This window comes from Amphiprion ocellaris, chromosome 23 (assembly GCF_022539595.1).
Source record: "Amphiprion ocellaris isolate individual 3 ecotype Okinawa chromosome 23, ASM2253959v1, whole genome shotgun sequence".
Taxonomy (NCBI): Eukaryota; Metazoa; Chordata; class Actinopteri; family Pomacentridae; genus Amphiprion; species Amphiprion ocellaris.
Window position 1 is genome coordinate 20693595 of NC_072788.1, and position 14227 is coordinate 20707821.

Below are 14227 nucleotides of genomic sequence, written 5' to 3' on the forward strand. Positions count from 1 at the left end.
GTGCGACCCTGTAGTAAGCAGTCAGTCTATATAATCAAGCGTTGTGCGACTCCACGCTCAGTAGCGCTCAGAGCGCTCCAGAGTGTAGATCGGGAAAAGGGAGGGGGACTGGTGGTGGTGAGCTTATTTAGGACCAAAATACAAATAATTCAGCTCCAAAGGCAAACGACAACAGAAGTCCCTGGAATATCGCCTTCGGAGACTTTCCGGTCACCGTTGGCGGCCTGACCAGTGTCGTGGCGACAATTTAAAGGCTGTTCCTGCTCACAAAGCGGCGTGCCGAGGAAGGACGCGTCTCTTTGAATAGACAGGATGCACGGACCGCCCTCCGGCGACAGCGCATGCCCATTGCGCACGATCAAGAGAGTTCAATTCGGCATCATCAGCCCAGATGAGCTTGTAGGTTTTCTTTTCGGGGAGTGGGAAGTTTTAATTTATTTGTTCTCTCACAGATCACACTATACACTTCTGTAGTTTCTTGACTAATCGTGTAGTTTAACATATAAGGCAAAGACGTGATTCTGTTTACAACGGGAAAATCTTGCTGTTAGCCTAGCCTAGCTAGCTGTGTAAGGCTGGAGCTTGAGCTAACTAGCATATTGCAGGAAGTAAGAAAAAACTTAAAGCACAACATTATAAATCGATTTATGCTACAACATGAATTAAACCCCCTCTTTACTTATGCAATGTTACCTTTAGGGCCACCAGTAAGCGCAAATTTTGGTTGCTTTATAGATATTTGTTATGGACACAGCGTGTTTGATTCTACCACTGACCGCAATGTACACATTGGTCTGTTGTCTCACAATAAATAAACAAGAGGTAACTCCAATAAAATCAGAAAGGCATTTTTTTGTTTGTGTTTTAAGAGAAGCTGGGTGTTTTGCAGGTGTTATTTATATCAGCTTCATCTGTTTAGTTTGTGTTTTATCTGGATGTTTTTTTACGCATCTAGTTTCATGTCAAAGTAGGAGTTATGTGCAGAGTTTTATTTTAACCGTGTTCAGCAATTGTTTGACAAACTTTAATTTGTTTATATTCCGATTCTTTTTTTTACCTTTTGTTTTAATTGATAGGTGATGGTTTACTGACAGTAAGATATGATGATCAGATCAGTGATGCAGGTGAAGGTTAAGGATAGTTCATTATTATCTATGACACATTTTGTCATTAATAAGAGTTATTTATATTCTAACTCTGATAGCTGATGATCAACTACTCTTTTTTCTAGCATCAGATTATATTTACATTGTCTTTCTTCTCAGAAACGGATGTCCGTTACAGAAGGGGGAATCAAATACCCCGAAACAACAGAAGGAGGACGTCCTAAACTTGGTGGCCTTATGGACCCAAGACAAGGGGTTATTGAGCGAAGTGGGAGATGTCAGACCTGTGCAGGTACAGTGTTATGGTAGCATGCCATGGTGAAATATATCATTAGTCAGGTCACTGCTGTCCATATCGTATTTTTTTTTTTTTTTACCTGACTTTTGTTCCCTCAGGCAACATGACAGAATGCCCAGGCCACTTTGGACACATAGAACTGGCGAAGCCAGTTTTCCATGTCGGCTTCGTAACAAAGATCATGAAGGTTCTTCGATGTGTCTGCTTCTTTTGCTCCAAGCTATTAGTGGATTCAGTAAGTACTTTGACCACTTTGCAGTACATATTGATAAAAAACTGATGTTTTATCATAGACATATATTTCATTTTTTTCCAATGACTTTTGCAGCTTTGATGCTTATGTTTTCATTACTGCTACTTCTAGAACAATCCTAAGATCAAAGACATCCTGACAAAATCCAAAGGGCAGCCCAGGAAGCGTTTGACCCATGTGTATGAGCTGTGCAAAGGAAAAAATATCTGTGAAGGAGGAGAAGAGATGGACAACAAATTTGGAATGGAACAGCAGGAGACAGAGGAGGATATTACCAAGGAGAAGGTATTTGGGTAGAGTCTTTTTGACATAGTTAACCAGCATTTCAGCTCTGAACTCATCTTTGTTTTCTTACACTTGTCCCTCGACTCCCTACTGTATTCCTTACACAGGGCCATGGTGGCTGTGGGCGCTACCAGCCACGCATCAGACGCTCTGGCTTGGAGCTGTATGCTGAGTGGAAGCACGTTAATGAGGATTCGCAGGAGAAGAAAATCTTGCTGAGTCCTGAGCGTGTGCATGAGATTTTCAAGCGCATCTCAGATGAAGAAGACATCATCTTGGGTATGGACCCCAAGTTTGCCAGACCAGAGTGGATGATAGTGACTGTGCTGCCTGTGCCTCCACTTGCTGTGAGGCCTGCTGTAGTCATGCAGGGGTCTGCTCGCAACCAGGTAAATTAATATGAACCCAGATGGAACTGTTGTTGTACCTCATAATTTGCTACTACATACATGAAATTGAGATCTGTGCTTGACAAAGTCTGAAATAACTTGTATTTTAAAGGATGACTTGACTCACAAGCTGGCTGACATTGTTAAGATCAACAACCAGCTGAGAAGAAATGAGCAGAGTGGTGCAGCTGCTCACGTCATAGCTGAGGATGTGAAGCTGCTTCAGTTTCATGTTGCCACTATGGTGGACAATGAACTGCCAGGCCTGCCAAGGGTATGTGTCTACTGAATGATCTCTACAAGTAATGCCAGCCCAGTGTCGGCGTGCTTTCAGATCTTTTAGCATTGTATTTCTTTCACAGTATATTTTAGGGCTCAATTTCAACTATTTTCTTTCACAGGCAATGCAAAAGTCTGGCCGCCCTCTCAAATCCATAAAACAGCGTCTAAAGGGGAAGGAGGGACGAGTGCGAGGTAACCTGATGGGCAAGCGTGTGGACTTCTCGGCCCGAACTGTCATTACGCCAGACCCCAACTTGCAAATTGACCAAGTGGGCGTACCACGATCCATCGCAGCCAACATGACCTTCCCAGAAATTGTCACACCCTTTAATATTGACAGGTACATCAGAGTAGTTAGGAAATTAAACTTCATGTAATGTGTATTCAAAAATCATTTTACAATTCAGATTCCAAGTCAACTAAGTCATTCTGGTGACATTTATCAGATTGCAAGAGTTGGTGCGAAGAGGCAACAGCCAGTACCCTGGAGCTAAATACATCATCCGTGACAATGGAGACAGAATTGACTTGCGATTTCATCCTAAACCAAGTGACCTTCATCTGCAAATTGGCTACAAGGCATGTTGAAAAATAATAAAAAATGTTACAGTGCAACCTGTGCGGAATATTTTCCAATTCTTAGCACAATTTCTTTATTTTATTTCACTCCTGACTAAAATAGATTTTTCTGTGTAGGTGGAAAGACATATGTGCGATGGTGACATTGTCATCTTCAACCGGCAACCTACACTACACAAAATGTCTATGATGGGGCACAGGGTTCGGATCCTGCCGTGGTCCACATTTCGTCTCAACCTCAGGTAACAAACGTAAATCGGACTTTATTAATGTGTTTCTTTTAAAACAGGCTGTTAATTCTTGCAGAGATAATTTAATACTTGCTATAGAAGCAGTGTAACCACAACTGAAGTCAAGATTTCTTGACCCTGAATTCATGTTCAAATCTTCAGTCTTGCTATAATATCTGAAACTCCTCATTTATAACGTAGCAATTGTTGGACTGTATAAAGTTGGTCCTAATGCACACTCCTATCACTGTCATTTGCCCAGGGCTCTAATAAGAGTTACAAATGTGGTGTAGCATCACTAACATTCTCTTGTCTCCATTCAGTGTCACCACACCATACAATGCTGACTTTGATGGGGATGAGATGAATCTCCACTTGCCTCAGTCCCTTGAGACGAGGGCAGAGATCCAGGAGCTGGCCATGGTGCCACGTATGATTGTGACACCCCAATCCAATAGGCCTGTCATGGGTATCGTGCAGGACACCCTCACAGCTGTTCGCAAGTTCACCAAAAGAGACGTCTTCTTAGAGAGGGTACGCAGAATCGCCTCACTAACAGCTGCTCCTCTTTGTGATATGAAGGGGTCGTAAATGCTCATTGACTTTCCATTCTTTGTGCATTTTCCCTACGACAGGGTGAAGTGATGAACCTGCTCATGTTCCTCTCCACCTGGGACGGGAAAATGCCTCAACCAGCTATCCTCAAACCCCGCCCTTTGTGGACAGGCAAGCAGATCTTCAGCCTCATCATTCCAGGACACATTAATGTGATCCGCACACACAGCACCCACCCTGACGATGAGGACAGTGGCCCTTACAAACACATTTCACCTGGTGACACCAAGGTACAAAGCCCTGAATAATTTGTATCGATTAAAGAATGAATATTTATTATAATCCAAGTTACCTGACCGTGAACTTTTATTTGCATAGGTTATAGTGGAGAATGGTGAACTGATCATGGGCATCCTGTGTAAGAAGTCCCTGGGAACCTCAGCTGGCTCTCTTGTCCACATCTCCTACCTGGAGATGGGCCACGACATCACCAGACTCTTCTACTCCAACATTCAGACTGTGGTCAACAACTGGCTGCTCATTGAGGGTAAGAAATCTGAAGTGGACACAAATTATTTCTGCTACTGTTTTTTTCCAGAATTGATAACAAGTGTCTTTGCAATAAATCCTCTATTTTGTTTGCGATTTATGTCTCATGACAAAACTTATGTTATATTGTTATATTAACAGGTCATTCCATTGGTATTGGTGACTCCATTGCTGATGCCAAGACATACCTTGACATCCAGAATACAATCAAGAAAGCCAAACAGGATGTGATAGAAGTAAGAACAATATTTGTATAGTCACCAGCATCTGTAAAGCTCACAGAAGGATTCATACAAGGCCATTCCAACACATTTGTGCAGGATTATATGTCCAATAATGCTTTTCATCTGCTAGGTCATCGAGAAGGCTCACAACAACGAGCTGGAGCCCACTCCTGGTAACACACTGAGGCAGACCTTTGAGAATCAGGTGAATCGTATCCTCAATGATGCTCGTGACAAAACGGGATCCTCTGCCCAGAAATCTCTGTCCGAGTACAACAACTTCAAGTCCATGGTGGTGGCTGGATCTAAGGGTTCAAAGATTAACATCTCACAAGTAAGAGTCCACCAGTCCATCATTGCATTAGATGACCTGGGTTTGAGCAGAATTGACATCACTTGATTTGCCTTTCAGGTTATTGCTGTGGTGGGACAGCAGAACGTCGAGGGTAAGCGAATCCCCTTTGGCTTCAAACACCGCACCCTGCCTCACTTCATTAAAGATGACTATGGTCCTGAGAGCAGAGGCTTTGTGGAGAACTCCTACCTGGCTGGCCTGACACCAACAGAGTTCTTCTTCCACGCCATGGGAGGCAGAGAGGGTCTGATTGATACAGCTGTCAAGACAGCTGAGACTGGTAAGTCCAAGCAGTCTTTTGAAACATGGAGAGTAGAGAAATAAAGTGTAAATGCAGAGTTGTGTGTAGAAATTAAAGTAAGTTGAAAATTTAACACTTATTAGACTTAAAGATAGAAAAAGTTGTCCACAGTTAAGAAAAGAGATTCCAATTCTGTGCTCCAGGTTACATCCAGCGTCGTCTGATCAAATCTATGGAGTCTGTGATGGTGAAGTACGATGGCACAGTGCGAAACTCCATCAACCAGGTGGTACAGCTGCGCTATGGTGAGGATGGCCTGGCAGGAGAGAATGTAGAATTCCAAAATCTGGCAACATTGAAACCCTCACACAAGGCCTTTGAAAAGAAGTAAGTCCCATGCCCGCTTACGTATTTGCTCAATCGCAGAATTCGGATATATTTTGTAATGGTGTTTTTAATGACATTTAATATTGATGTGTGGATCCTCTTTTAAAAAGGGATTTAATGACCTCATCTACTCTGTCTAGGTTTAAGTTTGATTGCACCAATGAGCGAGCACTGAGGCGGATGCTACAGGAAGACGTTGTGAAAGACGTGCTGACCAATGCCCATGTACAAAGTAGTTTGGAGAGGGAGTTTGACAAGATGAAGGAGGACAGGGAGATCCTGCGAGCTATTTTCCCCACTGGAGACAGTAAGGTGTGTGTGAGCAGAGCTTTAGACAGGCCTCTGTTTTTTAACAATACCTTTGATACTGCAAAGTAAAATCAAAACTGCTCGTCTTTCATATTCCTTCTTACCTGCAGGTGGTGCTGCCATGCAACCTGGCAAGAATGATCTGGAACGCTCAGAAGATCTTCCGTATCAACACTCGCACCCCAACAGACTTGAACCCTCTAAGGGTGGTCGAAGGTAAGGTCAAAGATGACAAATCCCATTAATTGTTGAGGATACAAGAAAACTTGTCACTTGCTCAGTTTCTTCACCATGTATTTTAAACTTGCGAATCATATGGAGATGTCGTTGGATGTAGAATTTGAGCTTCATTATTTTTTAATAGCATGCAATGTTGTATGTGTGTGTTTGCATCCATAGGTGTTCATGAGCTGAGTAAGAAACTTGTCATTGTGAATGGTGACGACCCTCTAAGCAGACAGGCCCAGCAGAATGCCACTCTGCTCTTTAACATCCACCTGCGCTCTACGCTCTGCTCCAAACGCATGACCGAGGAGTTCCGCCTTTCCACAGAGGCTTTTGACTGGCTTCTGGGAGAGATTGAGACCAAGTTCAACCAGTCCATTGTAAGTTTTGCATATTGATGTGTGTGTTTTAAGATCTGTCTGAGCTTAACAGTGAACCTCTGAGATTCCTGGATTCTCTGAAAAATACCACGTTTTTGTCATTCCAGGCCCACCCAGGTGAAATGGTTGGTGCTCTAGCTGCTCAGTCGCTGGGAGAGCCAGCCACCCAGATGACCCTGAACACTTTCCATTACGCCGGTGTGTCAGCCAAGAACGTCACACTTGGTGTGCCCCGTTTGAAGGAGTTGATCAACATCTCAAAGAGGCCCAAGACACCCTCGTTGACTGTGTTCCTGCTGGGTCAGGCAGCACGTGACGCCGAGAGGGCTAAGGACATCCTCTGTCGACTGGAGCACACCACTCTGCGAAAAGTGAGAAAGTTATTCAAAAGTTTCTTCTATTGTAGTTCCATTTTTACGGCATGGTAAAGAAGCTATAGCTGTTTTTTCAGTGGGATTCCAGAACCTGTCTCACTTTACTATTCCATATTAGATAATGTCACATTAGCATAATCATTTCTAATTTACAACCTGGGATTCAAAATGAGCCTTTTCTCACAGGTGACAGCCAACACCGCCATCTACTACGACCCCAACCCGCAGAACACTGTGGTGGCCGAGGACCAGGAGTGGGTGAATGTCTACTATGAGATGCCTGACTTTGATGTAACACGCATTTCACCATGGCTTCTGCGCATTGAGCTAGACCGCAAGCACATGACCGATCGCAAATTGACTATGGAGCAGATTGCGGAGAAGATCAATGCAGGTGGGTTGTGCAAACATTTTTTTTTTTTTTCAGTGTTTTAAATGAAACAAGGTTGGTTTCCTTAACGGCACTGGTTTCTGTGTGTTTCTGTGCAAGGTTTTGGAGATGACCTGAACTGTATCTTCAATGACGACAATGCCGAGAAGCTTGTGTTGCGAATCAGAATCATGAACAGCGATGAGAACAAGTTCCAGGAGGTACTGTATTATATACAGTTGAAATAAATGAACTGCTGCCATTTTTTTATTTTAATAATAAATAATTGTTTTGTTGTGTAGGATGAGGAGGTGGTGGACAAAATGGACGACGATGTGTTTTTGAGGTGCATCGAGTCCAATATGCTGACAGACATGACCCTACAGGGCATTGAGCAGATCAGTAAGGTAACTGAGTGGAAACAGTAACACACTAATCATAATATTCCTACTTCAAGATGACTACTGAACTCTTATAAACTCATAAGATTTTAAAAAAAAAAGGCTGCTTGTTGCTCTAAGTTAAATGTCGAGCTCTTCTATCTCAGGTGTACATGCACTTGCCCCAGACTGACAATAAAAAGAAGATCATCATCACAGAGGATGGCGAGTTCAAAGCGCTGCAGGAGTGGATCCTTGAGACAGATGGAGTAAGCCTCATGAGAGTCCTCAGCGAGAAGGATGTCGATCCCGTCAGAACCACCTCCAATGACATTGTGGAGATCTTCACGGTATACATGCATCAAAATAACTTGGTCTCAACAATGGAATTAAAGTTTTTTTTTTTAAATACTTGTTTTATCTACCCTTTCTTCTGTTTGTTCCATAGGTTTTGGGAATTGAGGCTGTGCGAAAGGCACTGGAGAGGGAGTTATACCACGTCATCTCCTTTGACGGTTCCTATGTCAACTACCGACATTTGGCTCTGCTCTGTGACACAATGACCTGCCGTGGCCACTTGATGGCCATCACACGTCATGGCATCAACCGTCAAGACACAGGGCCACTTATGAAGTGTTCCTTTGAGGAGACGGTACGACAATGATTACCAGTTACCTGAATAATTTTTCATTAGAATAATCTCATTGTTCAAATGGTTTTAGTTACAGATTTTTTTTTTTTAAATGACCTGGTTTCAATTTCTCAATTCCTCTTTTTTTTTCTTTTTTTGCATTCTCTCCTCCAGGTGGATGTGTTGATGGAGGCATCGTCCCATGGCGAGAGTGATCCCATGAAGGGTGTGTCAGAGAACATCATGCTAGGCCAGCTCGCCCCAGCAGGGACAGGCTGCTTTGACCTGCTGCTGGATGCTGAGAAGTGTAAATACGGCATGGAGATCCCTACAAACATACCTGGCATCAGCGTGGCTGGACGTAAGTGGGGAAACATTTGTTGGATACAATAAAGAACTGTCTTTACAGTAGATGTAAGTATGATATTTATGTCCCTGTGTCCATCCTATATTCAGCCACTGGAATGTTCTTTGGCACTGTGCCGAGTCCCATGAGTGGTATGTCACCCGCCATGACCCCTTGGAACACAGGAGCTACCCCGGCCTATGGCGCCTGGTCCCCCAGTGTTGGTGAGTATACCCCTACATTGCTTTGGCTCTTTCTTTTTGATTGGACTTCATTCACTGAGGTTTGTTGTCTTTTGCCGTCCTCCAGGAAGCGGAATGACCCCTGGGGCAGCAGGTTTCTCTCCCAGTGCAGCATCAGATGCAAGTGGCTTCTCTCCAGGTTACTCACCAGCCTGGTCTCCCACTCCTGGGTCTCCAGGATCTCCAGGACCTGCCAGCCCATACATCCCATCTCCAGGTTAGACACTGCAGAAAACTTTTTTTTTTTTTTTTTTTTTTTTTTAAACATTCATTTGTTTAAGGGATGATACTAGAGATGAATGGGATAGATTTTTTTATCCAGTAGGTGGATAAAAATCTTCCCCAGTAATAAGATAATAAAAAGATAGTTATTTTTTCTATCACAAGTTTTCAAAATTGATGTTTCAAGTATGAAAATTAGGTATTATCTTCCTAAATATGGACTAATTCATTTCAAGAACAGAAATCTGAACAATGGATGAAGCCAGGTTTTAAATTTCATGTTTCCTTTTATTGACAGGTTAGTCAAAAAGTTTTTAGGAATAAAATGTTCTCTAAATCAGGCTATGAATGATGCGTGCAAACCCTTCAGTAAAGCTTTTCAGAATAAAAGTAGATAGGAAAGTGAGTGTTTTTGAAGTGGAGTTTTCTGTCTTAGCATAAGAAAATGTACAGGTATGTAACATAAGATTGCATACATTTTTTATTTACAGAATTATATACAGAAAAAATGTATGTAGTATGCAATAAAAAATATAATATTAATGAAAGTAAAATGGAGTTTTTCTGGTTGATTGGTTATTTATATTTCCTAATATTTATCTATTGTATTCTCACATCTGGTAAGCTTTTTTTCTGCTATTGCATATAATATGAGAAATGATTGTGGCCATAAAATGATGCTTGTGTCTTTCCCACTGAATTTAATGGCTGTTTTGCTCTTTTAGGTGGAGCCATGTCACCAAACTACTCACCCACCTCCCCCGCCTACGAGCCTCGTTCTCCAGGGGGCTACACCCCACAGAGCCCGGGCTACTCCCCGACATCACCCTCCTACTCCCCGACTTCTCCCTCTTACTCGCCCACCAGCCCCAACTACAGCCCGACATCTCCTTCCTACTCCCCCACTTCGCCCAGTTACTCCCCGACGTCTCCCTCCTATTCGCCCACATCTCCTTCTTACTCCCCAACATCTCCCTCCTACTCCCCGACCTCCCCGTCTTATTCTCCCACCTCCCCCTCATACTCTCCCACCTCGCCGAGCTACAGTCCGACGTCGCCAAGCTACAGCCCGACATCGCCCAGCTATTCACCCACCTCGCCTTCCTACTCGCCCACCTCACCTTCTTATTCTCCCACATCTCCATCCTACTCTCCCACCTCCCCATCGTACTCCCCCACCTCTCCTTCCTACTCGCCGACCAGCCCAAGCTACAGCCCCACGTCGCCGAACTATACCCCCACCTCACCCAGTTACTCCCCTACCTCCCCCTCATACTCCCCGACGTCACCCTCTTACTCCCCAACTTCCCCCAACTACACCCCAACCAGCCCCAACTACTCCCCCACCTCTCCCTCATACTCCCCCACATCTCCATCCTACTCCCCCTCCAGTCCACGTTATACCCCGCAGTCACCCACCTATACTCCCAGCTCGCCCTCATACAGCCCCAGCTCCCCATCCTATTCCCCCACTTCACCCAAATATACCCCAACTTCACCCTCATACAGCCCCAGCTCCCCAGAATACACCCCCACCTCGCCCAAATACTCCCCCACCTCGCCAAAGTATTCCCCAACATCACCGAAGTACTCGCCCACTTCTCCCACCTACTCTCCTACGACTCCAAAATACAGCCCCACCTCTCCCACCTACTCCCCCACCTCCCCAACCTACACCCCAACCAGCCCCAAATACTCTCCTACCTCCCCTACTTACTCCCCAACTTCCCCCAAGTATTCACCCACATCTCCTACATACTCGCCAACTAGTCCTAAGGGCTCCACATACAGCCCCACCTCCCCCGGATACAGCCCCACCTCACCCACCTACAGCCCGGCCATCAGCCCCGATGACAGCGATGAGGAGAACAACTAATGAACCACGGAGGAGAAGGAGGGGCAGCTGAAGCAACCCTTTCACCTCGTGGTTGACAACTGAAGGACAGCACCTTTAACCAGCTGGAGGCGGTGGTGTCTCGAGCCACAGGTGTCCCAACCGTGATCTTTTCTACGAGGAAATCCCAGCCTTGGGACCTGTGTCTTCACCATCCTGAGGGAGCTGCCCCCACCTTTTACTCCGCAAATGTTCTAAACTGTTATGTGAAACTTGAACAGCTTTGCCTGAAGGAAAAAAAAAAGGCTGCCTTTTGAAATAGTTTTTTTAATTTTCACTTGGGGTGTTGAAGCAAAACTGAGAATCCCTAAAGGGAATGAAAAGGAGAGGAAGATGTGGTGAACATTTAAGGGGGAGGAAAAGTCCCTTTTTAACTTTATAGCGTACTGCATCCAGTCTCTCTCTCATTCTCTAAATGTTGGGTGTGTAGTTGTTGCTGGAAAGCATATATATTGCCAAAAGCCTTTCTGAAGAGTGGATTGTATTCATTACTAAAGCATAAGCTGTAAAGAAAATCAAGGAGGTAATGTTTAGACTTTGTTTACTGCATATTTCACCAAGTTGTTAGACCTTTTGCTGCTTTTGTAAAAGTTGCTGCCAGTTTTGGGGGCATTTTGTGGATGAAAGAAGATGGAGCATGAGTGTGATATATTAAAAACAACGGGTCAGATTGTCTAAAGAAAAAACTTGGGATCATAAGCAGAAATACATTCATTATAGGAGAGAGAAACTGGTTTGCAGGGAGAAGATAATTCACTCTAAACATCACCAACTACATAAGTTTATGTACCTGTTGCCCTCCCCTCTTCCTCCTTCACACCCCAGAGACATGAAAGATGTCACAAAAACACTTACCAGCATTCTCTTGCCCCTTGAGACTTGTGCATCAAAAGGAAAATGAAACAAAAAAAAAACACTTTTCCAGATAATAATATTGACACTCTGGATTTAAAGATTTCTATTAAAAATAGTCTGAATTATTCTGTCTTTATTTTGAGTGTAGGAGGAAATGGGTCACACATGGATGCTAGTTTGGCCTTGCTGCTTTTGTCATTGTTTGCATGAGTAGCACATGTTAATACATTTTAATCAAACTTTAGGTTGACTTTTTTTTTTTTTTTTAAATCCCTCCAATTTTTTGGCTAATCTTTGTCCCATTTCTGATAGCTAAAGTGTACACAAGTTTATTTGGACTATTCAGTTTATTTAAGAAAGAAAGTTAACTAATCTGTGTGAATATGACTAGAGAAAAATTAAGAATTTAAATTTTTGGGGCTTTTCTCTTGTTTGCTTTTGGTGACTTTGTAAACCTGTTTGCAGGAGGCTAATATACATTATACTGTGGATGAAGGGGCAGGGCAGGGGAGGAAGGGGAGTACTTTTTCTTTTCGCTGCCGTTCTCCCCATCGGCCTTAAGTTTTTTGCTGCAGCTGCGCTTTTTACTTCTGGTTGTACAACATTTTGCACTCTGCCACCAGGTTGTGATGTTGCTTAAGTCAAAAGGTAGAAGAGTAAAAGGTTCAGTGTTAAATTTGGTGTTTTCACATCTTAGAATGGCCTTTCTCTTCACTACAGTGAAACTTTTTTTTTTTTCTTTTTTAGCAGAGATCGTCCAAAGAAACATTACTTTTGGGCTCTCTTAAGAAACCTTACCCACTACATTAGTGTGAACTTTCTTTTCAAGTTTGATTGTGTTAGATAAACGTCTGTACGCCAGGTGAGAATTGAAAAAAAATTTTCTTTCCTTGTTCCATATGATCTTTTAACACGGTTTGAGTTCATTGGACTAGCTGGGTGTCCTCCCTCTTCCCTCTTCATTCACAAGTAATTCTCCTTTCTGAAATCAGTGTTTAATTTTTTTTTCTACCAGTGTATGTACCTGTGACGAGGGGAATCGTGGGGAGGGGGGGAAGATATTGACTGGGAGTCCTGAAGTGAAAAGACTGTCTTAGAGTTCTGTTCTGAAAATCGTTAAATGATTTGTCTAAGTTTGTCAAACACTGCTTCCCAGTTAGTCTTGAATTTACGGACTGCATCCTCTGGCCTTTGACATGAAGCAGGTTTGGTAATTGCACTTAGTAAATATTGTGGTGGACTTCAACCCCAGACATTGTGATATTTTGGTCCACTATGCTTCATTCGATCCTGTTGTATTAAATGTATGCTGTCCAGTCTGTTCAGGACATCAGGACTCCCAGGCGAATGAATGTCTGTCTGTATGCGTGTGCAGTTAGTGTACGTTCCGAGGGCGATGCAGGGTTTCAAGCTGAGGAAAGACTTTACACGTCTGGGCAAAGGAGGTTTAACTTAAATTTGCCACTGTATAGACATCAAGTCATTATCTCATTCTCTGTATCTTTGTTCTGTTTGTTTTTTGACTTGGAAAAAAACTGAATAAAAGTTTTACTATATGTGTCTGTTTAAAGTGTTGTTTTTTTTAAACCACAGTCATAAAATAAAAATAAATGTGCAAATGCAGAAAGAAATGCTACGCTTTTCAATATGTAGAGGAAGGAATTGTAGCTATATTTAGTAATTATGGGGATATTTACTATAATACACTGCCATTCAAAAGTTTGAGGTCACTTAGAAATGTCCTTATTTTTGAAAGAAAACCATTTTTTTCAATGAAGATAACATCAAATGAGTCAGAAATACAGTGTAGACATTGTTAATGTGGTAAATGACTATTCTATCTGGAAACAGCTGATTTTTAATGGAATATCTCCATAGAGGTACAGAGGAACATTTCCAGCAACCATCACTCCTGTGTTCTAATGCTACATTGTGTTAGCTAATGGTGTTGAAAGGCTAACTGATGGTTAGAAAACCATTATGCAATTATGTTAGCACATGAATAAAAGTGTGAGTTTTCATGGAAAACATAAAATTGTCTGGGTGACTCCAAACTTTTGAATGATAGAGTATTTTGCAACAAAGGTAGGATCTACATGCATTTAGTTTTGGGTTATTTGCCCTTGGGTTACTGCTTCGTATCCCTACTGTACTGCATATCAGGAGGAATAAGATTGGTCTTACTTTACTACTTTAATCAGTTATTGTTACGAGTTGAAATTTTTTAGTTGGCTACATTAATTTCATGACTTTAGCCGCTTTGCAG

The 14227-nt window shown here is 42.8% G+C and overlaps 1 protein-coding gene across 1 annotated transcript; it reads left to right on the forward strand.

The window, feature by feature from the left end:
- The first annotated feature begins 64 nt into the window (after window positions 1-64).
- polr2a (RNA polymerase II subunit A) lies at window positions 65-13517 on the forward strand. Its single transcript, XM_023283319.3, has 29 exons — window positions 65-399; window positions 1266-1398; window positions 1503-1639; window positions 1769-1942; window positions 2050-2331; window positions 2444-2605; window positions 2733-2953; window positions 3060-3192; window positions 3310-3434; window positions 3746-3956; window positions 4058-4267; window positions 4356-4524; window positions 4668-4762; window positions 4881-5084; window positions 5163-5385; window positions 5550-5733; window positions 5874-6045; window positions 6153-6258; window positions 6442-6647; window positions 6755-7018; window positions 7208-7415; window positions 7512-7612; window positions 7694-7798; window positions 7939-8121; window positions 8220-8423; window positions 8577-8763; window positions 8859-8972; window positions 9058-9207; window positions 9938-13517. Exons 1-29 carry the CDS (start codon window positions 313-315, stop codon window positions 11086-11088), a joined length of 5901 nt encoding a protein of 1966 aa, XP_023139087.2. The 5' UTR covers window positions 65-312; the 3' UTR covers window positions 11089-13517.
- Window positions 13518-14227: the final 710 nt, after the last annotated feature.

Excerpts from the sequence above, each read along its gene's own strand:
- polr2a (XM_023283319.3), top strand. The coding sequence starts at position 313 with ATGCACGGACCGCCCTCCGGCGACAGCGCATGCCCATTGCGCACGATC. Across the intron at positions 2,606-2,732 it reads AACTGCCAGGCCTGCCAAGG|GCAATGCAAAAGTCTGGCCG; the intron begins GTATGTGTCTAC and ends TTTCTTTCACAG. Across the intron at positions 6,046-6,152 it reads TCCCCACTGGAGACAGTAAG|GTGGTGCTGCCATGCAACCT; the intron begins GTGTGTGTGAGC and ends TCTTACCTGCAG.